At 35.4% G+C, this 17704-nt stretch overlaps 1 protein-coding gene across 1 annotated transcript in view; it reads right to left on the reverse strand.

Annotated features, from left to right (window-relative positions):
- Positions 1-7587: 7587 nt before the first annotated feature.
- serinc2 (serine incorporator 2) overlaps positions 7588-17704 on the reverse strand; it is a 29341-nt gene continuing 19224 nt past the window's right edge. The window contains exons 8-10 of the mRNA XM_073822506.1: positions 12284-12434; positions 9628-9840; positions 7588-8254 (exon numbers count right to left, since the gene is read on the reverse strand). Coding sequence (XP_073678607.1) covers positions 8116-8254; positions 9628-9840; positions 12284-12434 — 503 coding nt within the window. The 3' untranslated portion in view covers positions 7588-8115. The remainder of the gene's footprint in view (positions 8255-9627; positions 9841-12283; positions 12435-17704) is intronic.

Here is a 17704-nt window from a genome sequence, read left to right on the forward strand (position 1 = left end):
AACTTGCTAATCACGCTAGAAACATACTAAACATGCTAGAAAAATGTTAGAATAATGCTAACTACATTTTAATCATGGTAGCAACGTGCTAATCATCTAATCTATCAATATAAAGTTCAAAACTTTAAGCTTTCACAGCTGCTTTAAACTTTCAAGCTAGGCTTTCTCAAACCAGCCTAAAGTTTGTCTTGACAATCTTTTTTTTTTTATCTAGTTCTAAATGAAACTGCTTAAAACCATTTTATTCTGTTGTGTAGGTGTCATGGGTCAACATTTGAGATTTATAATTCAGTAAAAACATAGTGTATCAGTATTGTTATGAGGCTCAAGGGTTCATTACATTTCATTGAAGATAATTTAGCTTGTGTTGTTGTATTTGGAGGTTCAAGGCTTATACTTACTTTTTTCTAAAATGTGAAAAATGTGATAACTGTCAGTACTGTCAAACACAAGATCAAAAGTTAAGACCAGAGGTGCCCAAACATTTTATGAAGAGCTAGAAATTATTGATTGAGCACCTGAGGCCAAAAGTTGCATTCTATCCATCTATGACACGGAAACATGCATTTCAAAGCAAAATGTATTTTCTTTTAAAAATGGCTCAAACAAATAGATAAATGAAACATGCTTCAATTGCATGTGTATTATTTATTTATTTATTTATTTTCTGCAGGCCAAATCAACGGGTCCTGGTTTGAGCATATCAGGTATTAATTTATACTAAAATCTACTTTAAGATTGACCAAGGCAAAAATATTTGTTTATTCACTGAAATGGTTTGTGGACACTGTATTAATGTTTAGTATAAGAAATAACAAAAAAAAAAATGACTTAGAACATCACATGTCTACAGCTGCGACCAAATGTTGTCCATCTTTTAAATATGCATAAACATGGAAGAATTATCCACAGTAACATTTACATTTAATAGATAAGGCGAAGTTTCATTTCATGATGAATTTTAATTGCTGGGGAAGCATGTGTCACCAGATGATCAAGTAATGACATTTTGCTTTACAAGGCCAAAAAAAAAAAAAAAAAAAAAAAAAAACATATGCATGAATGCATCATTCTCAATAACAGTAATCACAATTATTTTGAAATAATATAGGCAAAATTACATTTCATGGTGAATTTAAAGGTTGGGGAAGCAGATGTCACCAGATTTAAGTCTATGATCAAATAATGACATTTTGCTTTAAAAATTAAACGGTCAAAAACAACAACAAGAGATGCATGAATGAGCAATTCTCAATAACAACTGCCGCAATTATTTAGCAAAAATATATAGTGAACTTTTATTTCAACATTAATTTAATGGTTAGGGAAGCATATGTCGCCAGATGAAAGTCTATGATCAAGTAATGACATTTTGCATTAAAAATGACAAGGTAAAAAAAAAAAAAAAACAACATATGCACGAATGAATCATTCTCAATAACAATAAAAAGCGAGCCAATAAACAGCATTTATACAACAATTTTCATTATAAATGCTTTTTCGCCTCTCTCCCCTGCTGTACTAACCCGACTCCTAAAATGAGCTCCAATGGCCAACACAATGAACACCATTAGGAGCAATTACTGTTGTTATGGAGCAGGTGTAAACGGTTGCTGTTTTTCCCGCGACATAACCATGGCAGCCTCCCTACACACCACATTGGAGTCTCAGAGGAGGCAGCTGAAGCTTTATTTACCCTGACAGCAAACACACATATCTGGAGAGTGCTGTACAGGGTCCCTAACCAGTGCATCATCCTCTATTTGAGTCAGTCCCTTAAGAGGGACTTTGATGTTGTGAAAAGCCTGTTTCGGGCCTTCAGCTTCTCGTGCCGACACGATGGCAGCCGCCGAACTCAAGCAGACAGACAGTCCCACTTTAGACTATGTTGTGGTGTAGTTAGTGGTTATACAACAGAATTAGATTTGCCTACTGCTCCCTGGAGAGAGTGTGTGTGTGCTGCACTGACATTAATCCATCAGGAGTAAGGAGGAGACAGACAGGGAGATACCCGCAGTGGGACAGTCAGCGGGTGCACAATTAGTGAGGTCACCGCAAAGGGATGCGTAACGGGAAAGGACTCCTTAGTGTTGCTCCTCATCCACGTCACACATTCAAGGATCTCACTGTTACATAACTGACCAATTACATTTGTAATGGATAACAGCATATTATGACTTTTCAATAGACGCTAGTTGATTTTTTTTTTTGTCTGTCATTTATTATATACTTATCTATAAATAGTCAAATTAAAAGCACAGGTGACCAAGTCATGCAGCACATGCAAGGATGCATAACAAAGACTGCTGAATGAACAGTTATACACATTCAGTGCATTCAGCATGTACAGTTGAAGTCAAATGTTTATATACACCTTGCAGAATCTGCTAGATGTTAATTATTTGACCAAAATAAGAGGGATCATACAAAATGCATGTTACTTTTTATTTAGTACTGACTTGAATAAGATATTTTATATAAAAGATGAGAAAATACACCGCGTTCCAAATTATTATGCAATTTGGATGTAAGTGTCATAAACACAGTTTTTTGTTTTTCAATTAAACTCATGGATGGTATTGTGTCTCATGGCTCTTTGGATCACTGAAATGAATCTCAGACACCTGTGATAAATAGTTTGCCAAATGAGCCCAATTAAAGGAAAAGTACTTAAGAAGGATGTTCCACATTATTAAGCAGGCCACAGGTTTCAAGCAATATGGGAAAGAAAAAGGTCTCTCTGCTGCCGAAAAGCGCCAAATAGTGCAATGCTTTGGACAAGGTATGAAAACATTAGATATTTCACGAAAACGTAAGCGTGATCATTGTACTGTGAAGAGATTTGAGGCTGATTCAGAGCACAGACAGGTTTGTGAAGGTAAAGGCAGAATGAGGAAGGTTTCTGCCAGACAAATTCATCAGATTAAGAGAGCAGCTGCTAAAATGCCATTACAAAGCAGCAAACGGGTTTTTGAAGCTGCCGGTGCCTCTGGAGTCCCGCGAACATCAAGGTGTTGGATCCTCCAGAGGCTTGCAGTTGTGCATAAACCTACTATTTGGCCACTCCTAACCAATGCTCACAAGCAGAAACGGTTGCAGTGGGCACAGACATACATGAAGACTCATTTTCAAACAGTCTTGTTTACTGATGAGTGTCGTGCATCTTTGGATGGTCCAGATAGATGGAGTAGTGGATGGAACATGTCCCAACAAGGCTGCGACCACAACAAGGAGGTGGCGTTTTTGGCCGGAATCATAGGGAGAGAGCTGGTTGGCCCCTTTAGGATCCCTAAAGGTATTAAAATGACCTCGGCAAAGTATGTCGAGTTTTTGACTTACCACTTTCTTTCATGGTACAAAAAGAAGAACTGTGCCTTCCGTAGCAAAATCATCTTCATGCATGACAATGCACCATCTCATGCTGCAAATAATACCTCTGTGTCATTGGCTGCTATCTGCATAAAAGATGAGAAACTCATGGTGTGGCCACCATCCTCCCCTGACCTCAACCAGATTGAGAACCTTTGGAGCATCCTCAAGCAAAAGATCTATGAGGGTGGGAGGCAGTTCACATCAAAACAGCAGCTCTGGGAGGCTATTCTGGCATCCTGCAAACAAATTCAATCAGAAACTCTCCAAAAACTCACAAATTCAATGGATGCAAGAATTGTGATAGCGATATCAAAGAAGGGGTCCTATGGTAAGATGTAACTTGCCCAGTTAGGATGTTTTTGATTGAAATAGCTTTTGATTTCAGTAAATATGACCACCTAATGCTGCAAATTCAGCAAATGCCCATTTTCAGTTCTTTACAACCTATACAATGTTTTAACTCTGTTGTGCATAATAATGTGGAACAGTGCATTTTCAGTTTTTTTATTTTTGAAATAAATACTGTTATCATTAGGAGGTTTGTTCAATAAAATTCGAATTATACCCTAATGGTTGATGACTTAAAAATTATACTGACTGTCATTTGCATTGACTAATTATGAAAACCAGAGAAAGATATCATTTGCATAATAATTTGGAACGCGGTGTAATAGCTGATTTTATGAAAATGACCCCATTCAAAAGTTTACAAACACTTGATTCTTAATCCTGTGTTGTTACCTGAATGATCCACAGCTGTGTTTTAGTTTTTTTTTTTGTTTGTTTTGTTTAGTGATAGTTATTTAAAGTCCCTTGTTTGTCCTATTCTTCAGAAAAATCCTTCAGGTCCCACAAATTCTTTGGTTTTTCAGCATTTTTGTGTATTTGAACCCTTTCCAACAATGACTGTATGATTTTGAGATCCATCTTTTGACACTGAGGACAACTGAGGGAATCATATGCAACTATTACAGAAGGTTAAAACACTCACTGATGCTCCAGAAGGACAAAAAAAAAAAAAAAAAAAAAACATGCAACATGAGCTGGGGGTGAAAACTTTTGAACTTGAAATATTAGCTGATTTTATGAAAATGACCCCATTCAAATGTTTACAAACACTTGATTTTTAATACTGTGTTGTTACCTGAATGATCCACAGCTGTGTTTTTGACACTGAGGACAACTGAGGGACTCATATGCAACTATTACAGAAGGTTCTCTGTCTCTGAAGGTCACTCACTGATGCTCCAGAAGGAAAACGGTGCATTAAGAGCCGGGGGTGAAAACTTTTTAAATTTGAAGATCAGGGTAAATTTAGTCATTTTGTCTTCTGGCAATGTATCTTATGTAGCCTGTGAAAGGCAGTACTAAATAAATATAAAAGTCAAAAAAAGAAAAATTTACACATCTTCATTTTGTTCAAAAGTTTTCACACCTTAGCTCTTAATGCATATTTTTTTCCTTCTGGAGCATCAGTGAGTGTTTGAACCTTCTGTAATAGTTGCATATGAGTTCCTCAGTTGTCCTCAGTGTGAAAAGATGGATCTGAAAATCATACAGTCATTGTTGGGTTCAAATAAACAAAAATTTGTGGGACCTGACAGATTTTTCTGAAGAACAGCAGGCAGTTTAAGTGTTCAGGACAAACAAGGGACTCATGAACAACTATCACTAAACAAACAAACACAGCTGTGGATCATTCAGGTAACAACACAGTATTAAAAAGCAAGTGTATATAAACTTTTGAACAGGGTCATTTTTATAAATTCAACTATTATTTTCTCTTGTCGACTAAAAACGTCTTTTATGTGAAATATCTTATTCAGGTTGGTACTAAATATAAAATAACAAGCATTTTGTATGATCCCTCTTATTTTCGTAAAACAATTAACATTTTGCAGATTCTGCAAGGTGTATCTAAACTTTTGGCTTCAAAGGTGCTTCAGTGAATCAGTCATTTTGACCTGCTAAGTATTCCTGTTTGCAATCAAGGAGTTCAGTCTCCTGTTGTCACTCTAGGTTGGGGATTCACAAATAAACTGTTTTAAAAAGTTACAATATAAATATAAAGTACAAATAAGCATATACATTTACTCATCCATATCTTTCTAGCAATTGTGAAGTTTTGGGTAACTAGTTCCAAAGCAACTAGCTAGTGTAAAATAAATAAATAAATACATAAACGAATGAATAAATAAATAAATAAATAGATAGTAAATATATATATATATATATATATATATATATAAATACAAATTTTAAAAACACCTAACCTCCTCAATTTTTTAATTTACTTTTTTGTTTTAGTTTTTATTCTTTTAAATTTGTGTTCTCATGTATTAGCCTGTTCTAATTGTATTTATTTATTTAGTACTGTATGTAATTGGATGGAGGTCTGTTAATTGGAGTCATCATTTTGCAAAAAAAAAATTGACAAATGGCTCTGTTATGTGAGTACTTGTTATATCATGGATAAAAATCCATTACAGAAATTGCAAGTCAGAAGTTGGTTTTCATAAGCAGAGTCGGGTAAATTTGTCTGTGAATGCCTTTGAGCTAACACTTTATTTTATAGTGTGGTTTTACACCTTACAATCCTAAGTAATAACAGTAAATTATTTATAATTACATGCAACCGTAAACCAAACCCTAATCCTAACCCTATAGTAAGTACATATTGTTAAAGTGATAAAAATGAAAATTTGATGTTTATCTGCTTACCCCCAGGGCATCCAAGATGTAGGTGACTTTGTTTCTTCAGCAGAACACAAACAAAGATTTTTAGCTCAAACCGTTGCAGTCTGTCAGCCACATAATGACAGTCAGTGGGCACCAAATCTTTAAGAGTAAAAACAACATACACAGACAAAACCAAATTACACCCTGCGGCTCGTGACGATACATTGATGTCTTAAGACACAAAACGATCAGTCTGCGCAAGAACCTGAACAGCATTTCCATCATTATTTCCATCTGATCCACCGCACCATTTAGCTGCCCTGAGCGTGTTCGCTACAGTCGGCATGTGACGCGTCAACATGAGCTGCCATATAGACCCCGTTTACACTGTCAGTTAAATGCGACCTTATTCAGATTTTTTGCTCATGTGAGATCTGTTCTACGACAGTGTAAACGGGTCAAAAAAACGCATGAATTCGGATATTTCGAAATCGGTTTCAGGCCTCATTCTTATGTGGAAATAAATCATACATAAATCGGATATGTGCCAATGTGACTGTCATGTAAACAGGCAGATCGGATTTTCTGAGGCGTTGCGTTCTGTACGTCATTGAAATTGCTACTATTTGTACTTCTCCAAGGTTTAATAACGTCTTATGTCACCCTTGCTGGCAGAATGAGTGTGAATGCGCACAGGATATTTTGAGCTACAGGCAAAATGGTGAAAAAGCGAAAAATGTCGGTTGAGGTTTTCACAAAAATGAGTTTATTAAAGGAACATTCAACTTTTTTTTTGGAAATAGGCTCATTCTCCAACCCCCCCCCCCCAACCCGAGTTAATAAGTTGAGTTTTACCGTTTTGAAATCCATTCAGCCGTTCTCCTGTTCTGGCGATATCACTCTGAGAACCATAATCCTATGAGACCAATAGCATCGAGTTCAAAAATGACCAACGAGTTTCGTTATTTGTCCTGTTTAAAACTTGACTCTTCTGTAGTTATATCGTGTACTAAGACCGGTGGAAAATGTAAAGCTGTGATTTTCTAGGCCGATAAGATTAGGAACTACACTTTCATTCCGGCGTAATAGTCAAGGAAGTTTGCTGCCGTAATATGGACGCAGCAGGTGCAGTAATATCACAGCGCCTGAAATTAGTTAGCTAGGTAACTTCCAATGTGACCGGCTTTTTGAAATTGTGACCGAATTCCAGGCGCTGCATGATATTACGGCAGCAAACTTCCTTCTTATAGATAACCTTAGGGCTAACATATTCATACTAAAAGCCAAAAAACTTTAATTTTGATTTCATGGGGACTTTAAGTTACCTTTCTCTAGTCAAAATTGTATAGGCTTGTTCAAATCTGTAACCACAGAGTAAGAGCAATATGACTCCATTAACTAAAAGCACTCTCTTCAAGTATGGGAAATGTACTATATAACACTCCCACCTCCTATAATAACAACACTTCCACCTAGAGGAAACACTTCCTGTAGTAGAGAAGCAGGACATGAATAGCTGGAATAAAGAACAACCTCTTGTGTACAATTTGTAATAATCAGTTTTATAAGAATGAATAAAAGTACAAATACAAAAGATCAACTGATCCGAACAGAACAAAAAACCTTTGGCCAGGATGAGTGTCATCAAAAAGTTTATGAAACAAAGCTTTAAAATTAAATGGACACAGCTCTAGATAAACGTATCTTTATCAAAATAAACATCTTGATACGTGTGAGGCAATCGTCTGAACATTCAACTTTGATTTGATCAAACGTAGTGCAATTTGTAACAAACCTGGACCCAAGACAGATATAAAAGACTAAAATATCTAGAAACTGGTAAACAGTGTGAATGTATGTATACATAAAAGTCAAACAAACTCAAGATCAACAGATTATAATTACGTAACAACAAAAACATGGAGGTTTACAAGTGTGCATAGTTCAAGAGCTCAGAGCATCTTAAAGATTAACATTAACTTCTGCGATCTACTAAATAATTGACTCTGCATATGGTTTGGTATAAGGGGTATTGCTTCAGTATAAGGCCACTTTTTGAAACTTTTAGATGAATTCTCGGTCAGGCAGGATTAGTGGAGCCACCAGTGTCCAGAGATACAGTGCCAGCCCCAGCCAACTCGAGCAGATCTTCACCCACACAGATGGCATGGTGGTTTTCATGGCTGTGTAGTCTGTCTCAGGTCTGAGAAGGAAAGAAAAAAAAGAGAACATTTTCAGAAAATTTAGCGTTTAATCCTACAGGGTTTCTGCAGGTTTTATGAGGGTACATTTAAGACTTTTTAAGACCAACTAAAGAAAATAAGGCGAGATTAGGGTTAAAAAAAAAACAAAAAAAAAAAAACACAACTAATAGCTATCGCCTTACCTAGCTGATTGATTACATTTATAATTGCAAACATTTTTTGGTATTTCAAGTTTTCTGAAATGTTACATTTAAATATGCAAATGAGCATTATTTAATTAAATATGCACTGATTAGCATACATTTCTAGTACAAAATTCTAAACACTACATGAAGTCAGTTTCAAAAGTTTAATTTTTTTGACAGAGTCAAATGGTTTTACAGAGGGGATTTTGGGTATCTAATTTTGTCGCTCCATAATTCATAAAAAACTTAGAACCATGAAAACCATGGTTCTAAGTTTTTTTTTTACAGTTTTGGGGGAATAAAATGTATAAAATCAAGCAAATTATATATAAACAAATCCCTCTGTAAAAACCTTCAGGATTTAGACAGGAATCAAAATGTAAAGTTTGGTGTGTGTCAGTGCTACTGAAGTGGAGATGTTTGGCTCAGTGTAAGAGAAAAAAAAAAACTCATTTTGAGAAAATGGCCTTTAAAAATATGTACTGTAATTGAAATCTATTGACACAAATAGATAAAGTGCTATAAAAGAAACACTTAACAGTGTTTTTGGGGTGTTTTCTTTCCACTAGTCTATAAAAACACTTTATGAAACACCAAAAAACCCAAAATCTCAAACTTGACAGATGCATAAAAAAACATGAAAGTTTTTTATTTTTGCCTGCAGTGTCCCCCCTAAAGGAAAAAAAAAAAAAAATCAAAGGGAAAACAATACAGCAATATTTTCTCTAAGTATAATGTCTATGTAACATTAACACAGTAAACTGATCTAACTTACTTTTTTAAAAGTATGTTAGGGTTGAATAATTTAGAAGGGAATTTTGGTTTTTTTTATTAAAAGTATGTCATCTTTTATGTTAATTGTTTTTATTATTTTCATAAGCTTTTAATAAGCTACCAATCAAATGAAATCAGTATTAACAAAATTCATTTGTACTACAGAGGTGGCACAGAAGTATTTTCAGTAGGTATTTTCATGAATATTGCGCTACCTAAGCAATTCAGCACAGAAATTACGCTTTCGCTTCACTTTAAAATGAAACATAAGGAAACCCTGTCCTAAAAGTTTTAAAATATGTTGAACATCCAATTTCCAAACCATTTTTCATTGGAGAAAATTAATAGGAAAACATATAAAATGAAAAAGTGGGCTGTCAGAGTTGTGTCAGGATACTCTGTAGGACACTCACTGGTACCAGTTGGTCAGGGTCATCATGATGTAGAGAGAGGCCAGGAAAAGAGAGAAATGGAAGAAGGAGTAGCTGTATGTGACGTTTTCCTCTTCGTTATCCACAGCGCGTCTCACGCCGTCCTCAGAGACGTCCTCGCTGTCGGCCGCCAGCCCCTGAACTTCCTCTGTCTGCATCAGCTTATTCACCTGACTGTTGTTTGAGGAACGAATGCTGGAAGAAGACGATAAGCATTTCAGATATATTGATTAGAAATTTGATGCTACTATACACTACAATTCAAAAGTTTGTGGTCAGAAAGATTTTTGGTAACACTTTCTATGAAGCCTGTATTTATAATACATTATAAAGGTATCCGTAAGGCATTATAATGAACGCATAATGCATTATAAAAAACCTTACAATATGATATATCATCTCATGAGTATTCATAAGAACAGTTAACGTATTATAATTTTTACTTATTTGTGGTTATAGCTTTTAAGGGTTTGATCACCTCCTCATATTTATAATGTATTATCAGTCTCATATCTTGCCATGTTACTCGGTCACTTTATTTAAGTGCATACAAAGACCAAAGATAATTAAAGATAATTATACTAATATTTCCCAAAGAACCCTAAGATCAGGCATCAGATCAGATGAATGTGTAATATGAAACATCTGTATTATCAATTTGATTATTTTGATGGTAGGCAGCTTTTGATAAGTAACTCTGCAACTGCATGTCAGCTAGCAGTAATTATTATTAGTAGTATGCTAAATATATGCTAACACTCAATGTTTCCTCAAAAGACAAACTATTATATAAGTAACTTTGCAAGTACGTGAACCTTCTACCTAGCCTAACCTTAACCTAAGTCTACTAATACTCTAAGGAGTGTTAGTTGACATGTAGTTGGAAAGTTTAAGCTTGTAGTAAACAAAATCAAACATAATATAATGTAAAAAAATAAATGTAATTTGATATAGTCCATTTTAAATCAAGTCGATTTAATAAGGCGTCCATTGTGTGTTACAAATAATCATAATCTTAAAAGTTATAACTTCAAAAACTCAAGTATTATAATGTATTATAATTGTTGTTATGATTATTCATGAGATGATACAACATATAAGTTTTTTTATAATGCATTATGCTTTCATTATAATGCCTTAAAATATCCTTATAATGTATTATAAATAGGGGCTATAGAAAGTGTTACCAGATTTTTCTTTGAAAAAAAATGAATGCTTTTGTTCAGCAAGGAGGAATTAAATTGATCAAAAGTGACAGCAACGGCATTTGTGACCCTGGATCACAAAACTAGTCATACGATTTATATCTTAATAATCTGAATAAATAAGCTTTCCATTGATGTATGGTTTGTTGGATACAACTATTTAAAAATCAGAAATATGAGAATGCAAAAAAAGAAAAAAAAAGAAAATCGCCTTCAAAGTTGTCCAAATGAAGTTTAGCAATGCATATTAAGTTTTTTATATATAATCACGGTAGGAAATTTACTAAATATCTTCAACAAATATGATCTTTACTTTATATCCTAATGATTTTTGGCATAAAATAAAAATGAATCATTCTGACCCATACAACGTATTTTTGGCTATTGCTACTTACACTATTGCCAAAAGTATTGGGACAACCCCTCCTAATCAACAGGTTTGACTACTGTAGAAATGTCCATGGGTTCAAATCCTAAAGTTTAAGCATATAATGCTATTCTAGGGGATTGTGTTCTTCTAATTTGATAGCAACAGCTTTGTCAGGACCCTTTTATATTTTAACATGACAATGCCTCTGTGTATAAGGCAAGGTAAAAAAAAATTGATTAAGTCAGCGTGGAAGAACTTGACTGGTCTGCCAGAAAGCAAAGTCCTAATCCTAGCTGAACATCTTTAAATGCAGACCTTGAGCCAAAAACTCATCACCAAACACCAATGACTTATACATATGGTACAGTCATTTTTGACACTTCCAAAACGGTTGCAACAGATTTGGAAATACATTTTATAAATACATTATTTATGTTTCCATCTTTGTTGCCACAGTTTTGGAAGTTCTTTTTTCTTTTCTAAAGAAGGGGTGTACCAATACTTTTGTCCATAGTAGCGATTGGTGTTTGGTGATGAGTTTTTAGCTCAAGGTCTGCATTTAAAGTCACATCAGAGGTGTTCAGCTCAGATTAGGATTTGGATTTCTGCAGACCAGTCAAGTTCATCACTGACTGAATCAATTTCTATTTGAACCTTGCCTTATACACAAAACCATTGCCATGTTAGAATTGAAGAGGGTTCTGTCAAAACTGTTGCTGTAAAATTAAAAGCACACAATTCCCTGGCATACCATTACATGCTTAAACATTGAGATTTGTACTCATGGAAATTACTAAATTAGTCAAACCTGTTCATTAGAAGGGGGCATCCCAATACTTTTGGCAACATAGTATACTTTGTAGTGTATAGTGTATTTTGTGGGCTAGGGTCACATTTATAATGTTACAAAGGATTTCTATTTTTAATAAATGTTGTTCTCTTGAACTTTCTATTATATCAAAATATCTTGAGAAAAATTCACAAAAATATGAACACAACTATTTTAAGTTGTATTCCTCAGCATCGCTTCTGACAGCAGTAAGGATGATAGTGACCAGCTCACCTGGCATACAGTGTGCACAAGAGGAAGATAACCAGCCCCACAATGCTTTGGGCATCCCACCACTGTGTAGTGATGCCAGGAGCGACGGTGGGAGTGGCTGCTGTCGGCCCACCGTTGACCAGACTCAACAGACTCGGGTTACACTTACGATCTGTGCACAGACAAAAGAGCAATGCATCAAATGAGCAATAAAATGCATACAGTAACACACTCTAAAACAGACAGTGATTCCGGTATTAATTTTACACAAGCTACCGGGCTATTAAGCGACTAAGCAGGGCCTAATAATGAGATTCCTACACATAAATTCCATACTGTGCTCCGCAGCAAAAAATATCCTTTAAAAGTTTAATTGCATTACATCCCATTACATTCGGCCTGGAGGTTGCTGAGGTTTGTCAATTTTTCCATTCAAGCAGCTCCACGTGTTTGTGCATGTCTTATTTCCCAGAATCCAATTATGTCAACAAACAACCTGCATCTGGAATTTTTCCCATGTCTTTCCGAGAATTCCTTTGTTTTGGAATAACTTTATCAAGCACGTGATTTCTCAATCTTGGTAACGAAATGTGGTTTGAGACAATTATTCATTGCATACAGATTATTAAAGGGGTCATCGGATGCAAAATTCACTTGTACATGTTGTTTGAACATAAACGCGTGTTGGCAGTGTGCGTACACATCCACCCTATAATGATAAAAATCCACCCAGTGCTTTTTCTTTTAAATCCCTAATAATAATAATAATCACTTTCTTAGATCATGCTGTTCTGAGATTCTTGGCAGAGTGACGCAGCACAGACCTAGCCGTTTTAGCATAGATCCACCCTGAGTGAGCTGTAAACTGTCCCCCATTGTTTCGACACCTGAGCAGATGTATTGTTGATAAGAGGTCTATTGCTGTTGGATGTAATACTGAACATAGCAGTCACCATTTAAGGACAAGTCCGGTGTGATATTGACCTAAAGTGTAATGAATCATGATACCGAGTGTGAACTTACCCTTCATAGTTCATCTCGGCTTGTCCACTGCAGTCCGAAATCTGGCGTTAGTTAGCCGATGCTAACAACAGGTCGTCAATGAGGGTGAATAGGGCATCGGACTAGCCATGTAAAATAAATCACTGTTTTACACCATTTACGAGACACAAAGTAGCGCCACACTTCACTGGAACTTATCAGGTTATCAACTTATCAGGTTGTAGTTTCCTTCCTGCTCGTCACTCGACTTATCGTGACTAAATTCAAGATGGCGGCGACTGGTAAATTTACTAAGGGGAATGTCTGTATCAGGGCCAGATTAACACTTTGTTGTACCCTGGGCAACAATATTCAAGGGCCCCATCATCACGACCCCAGGATCACCATAATATGGTCATATATAGAATATATTACTGTAATATACAGTAAATATACTCAATACTTCAAATCCTAACTGTCATCATATTTTGATTTACAAATATTTAAATGCTCATAGAACTACAAATGCACTACTATGTCCCCTATCAAAGACATTCACTCACATATGATGCTATGAAAACAAAACACATCAGCATCTGTATAATATGGTAATTGACCCACTACATTGAGAGGGAGGAAAGTATCCTACATTTTCACAAAAAATGAATAGGTAAGCAACCACTTTCAAACCATTTGCCAGTAGCCAACGTTACTTTTTTCCCCGGTACTTTAGCCTACTTTGTGTAAAAACAAAAACATTTATTTCAGTGAAAAATAAGTCCAAACTCTCTATTTTAACATTTTGAACAATCTTTTGCTTTTTTTTTTTTTTTTTTTTTTTTAATTCTTATGTGTTTTAATTTTTCTGATAATCAAATGAAAGCATAAACATTTATTTATTTTTAATCAAATGAAAAATAAACCCTTTTAATTTTTGGCAAACAAACAGAGGTTTACTGTTAAAATTAATACATTGAAGAAAAATAATATTCAGTTTAAAACGTTTAAATAATAATTATAGTATTTTTTCTACAATTAAGTGTTTAATCTTGATGTAATATTTATTTTTTATCATATATATTGTTTTATGTAAATTATTTAAATAGGAATATATAAACACCTACATTATACTGTACAAAAGGAATACAAGACTAATATTGTTGTTACATGTTAAACCGTACTTTTATTTTGACAGGTTGCCGTGAAGTTTCTGTGTGTATAGTATGATATGATGCTAGTTTTCTGAAATTAAACGGTAAAAGTGACACACACAGCAGTTTTGGAGATTGAGTTAATCTGTTCATGTGAGATGCAAATGCAAAAAAAAATTAGCGGGAGCATCATGCGTGCTTCAGTAACGTTATGCCTGTAGTCAAAACGCGTATCCACCATTCATACATCCAGAGGCAAACGGAACAAACCGGATTCATATTAAAACGGTCTTTTTGCATTTCAGTTTTCACATTCACTAGTCCATATCGCGATTTGAATTAAGTGACAGACCAACTTTTGATTTATTAATCCAAAAATCAACGAATTCCGTGGCATTCCGACTTCCGAGCTATATAGTAAATTCCGTTTTTATGAATGGAGCGCGCGATCCCGTCCGTGTTTTCGCAGAGGAGACATTGTAAACGCGCGACTATGTAGAGACAGAAATGACATGCCTTCGTGTAAATAAGATAACATAAGGCAATTTATTTTGCTCGTGCCCTTGCTGTCCTGGGCCCTTTAGATGTCGTGGGCCCCTGGGCAATTGCCCAGTTGCCCGTATGGTTAATCCGGGCTTGGTCTGTATAAATCTTCTTGTAAATAAACTACCGGTGCTTTTTCAAAGTTCTCAATGTCTCGTTTTAAATGCCAGGGCCCTTGGAAGTCTACCAATGAAGTGTGGCGCTACTTTGTGCCTCGTAAATGGCGTAAAACAGTGATTTATTTTACATGGCTAGTCCGATGCCCTATTCACCCTCATTGACGACCTGTTGTTAGCATCGGCTAACTAACGCCAGATTTCGGACTGCAGTGGACAAGCCGAGATGAGCTATGAAGGGTAAGTTCACACTCGGTATCATGATTCAACACACTTTAGGTCAATATCACACCGGACTTGTCCTTTAATCCAGACATCTGAGCCACTTAAGAAGCAGAGGATGCGCCCCTCAATCTGCCCAAATGTGTCCACGTTTGTACAAATCATTCATGATCCAGCTTCACCTACAGAAGTACTGAGTATAAGAGTTTTTTTTAATGAATCTTTGCAAACAGCCTTTCCTGAAGGTCTCTCAGAGAATCGTTCATCACCTACGGAAGAGAGGGGCTGGGTGAGCAGAGCTTATTAGCATTTAAAGGGACATGCACCGAAATGGGTCGCAGTAAACGGAGCTGTTTTTGACAAGGAAAAAGGGTGTTGTTTTTCACTACCATTGAGAAGTTTTGACCAAAGTATGTTCTAGACTTTTCATTAAGGCCCTAAAGAATAATTTCATTTGATGACCCCTTTAAGAGACTATCACACAACGAGATAAACTTAACCTTAACTTAAACCTTAAAAAGGGTTTGGGGTCTGCAGGGCTCTACAGTGCGACCATTTCAGTCGCTTTTGTGACTGAAAACTACTGCATACGACTATGAAAAAATATTTAGGAGCAGCATGTGCGACTGACCCAATCAGCATATTTGTGTTTGATTGTGCAGTGTAGAGAGCTTCGCTGATTATAATAGAACTAAGATGAGTGACAGCTTTTAATGATTTTTAAGGAAGTTTGTAAATGAGATGTTGATTTAATACAACAGTTCAATAAACAAGAAGGTAATATTAAGTGACTTTTATTGTCTGACTATAACACTATTGCCTGATTTTGCTCTATTTCGTCTTAAAAAATAGCCTGAAACAAGTCACAACTGATCATCTCCATTCAAACACAGCAGTGTTTTGTTTATTTTCCATTCATTAAGACAGTCACTTGATTTATTCCTGAATGAATCAGATGTTCAAATGAATCAAATGAACGATATGATTCAGTAATTAAATCAGTGACTTGCCACCACCTACTGGCAGACTTAGTATATTTTCAGTTATTTAAAGGGGTCATCGGGTGCAAAACTAACTTTTACATGTTGTTTGAACATTAATGTGTGTTGGTAGTTTGTGTACACAACCACCCTATAATGATAAAAATCCACCCAGTGGTATTTTTTTTATCTTTAAAAGTAATATCCCCTTTTTAAAATCAGTTCATTCTCAGCTTCTTGTCGGTGTGACGACACATTTGATTGACATTAGCGTCTTACCCTAGACCCGCCCTCACCGAGCTGAAACAGTCCGAATACGATCTAATTGAGTGATTGAGCTGTTTTGTTGTTGGATGTAATAATGAACATAGTTGTAGTCATTTACTCCCGACATCTGAGCCGCTGAAGATGCAGAGGATTAACTTTACTTTTGTTTTTAAATGGAAAGCGCCGATCCCGATCTACATATGCATCTATCTATCGTGTGAATAATTCGTGATGCAGCTTCACCCACAGCAGAAGTGAGTATAAGGGTTTTTTTATACATCTTTGCAAATGGCCTTTCTTAATAACGTGATTGTTGGCAAGTTTTGCCGATAAACGCAGTTAAATGCAGCTAAAATAAACATAATCCCAGAGAGGGGCGGGGCGAGCAGAGCTCGGTGGCATTTAAAGGGGCCATGTCTTAAAATGAGCTGAAATTTTGCAGAGCTGATTTTGACAAGGTAAAAGGGTGATTTTTTTACACTACTATTGGGAATTGTTAACCGAAGTATATTAGAGACTTTTCATTAAGACCCTAAAGAATCATATGAACTTGTGGAAAATGGCATCCGATGACCTCTTTAAATCATTTAATATTTCTATATTAAAAATGTTATATTTAAAACATTAATCTTAACATGAATTTATGAATTTGATTGCACTCATGCCACCTCTGAGCCTCATTAAACATGAAAATACACCTACAAGCCTTTTGTGTTCTTCTGTGCCACTTCTGTAGTACAAATACATTTTGTTAATGCTGATTTAATTTGATTAGCAACTAATTCTTATTTTACTTGTTCTTAGAAGTTTTAAAAAAGCATAAAAATATCATTTTTAAATTGTTTTATTTTTTACTTTTAATAAAGTTGGCAAAAATGCTATTAAAAAGGTAAAAACAAAAGCACACGAGTGCTCCTATAAAGAAAAGTAAGTGTAGAGCCCTTGTCTGCAAGCTTTTTTTAAATGTATTTAGCTAGGATGCATTCAATTGATCAAAATAACTGCATGGACATTTATAATATTACAAAAGACGTTTAAAATAAATGCTGTTCTTTTAAACAACAACAAAAACACTGTTTTGTTGTGAGAAATATGTCACATGTTTCTGTGATGGCCTCCCAGACCTTTTCTCTCCTTGCTTGTCAATTATTTTGCACATTCAAGTTTGTTGACATGCCTTTA

This window comes from Garra rufa, chromosome 17 (assembly GCF_049309525.1).
Source record: "Garra rufa chromosome 17, GarRuf1.0, whole genome shotgun sequence".
Classification (NCBI taxonomy): Eukaryota; Metazoa; Chordata; class Actinopteri; order Cypriniformes; family Cyprinidae; genus Garra; species Garra rufa.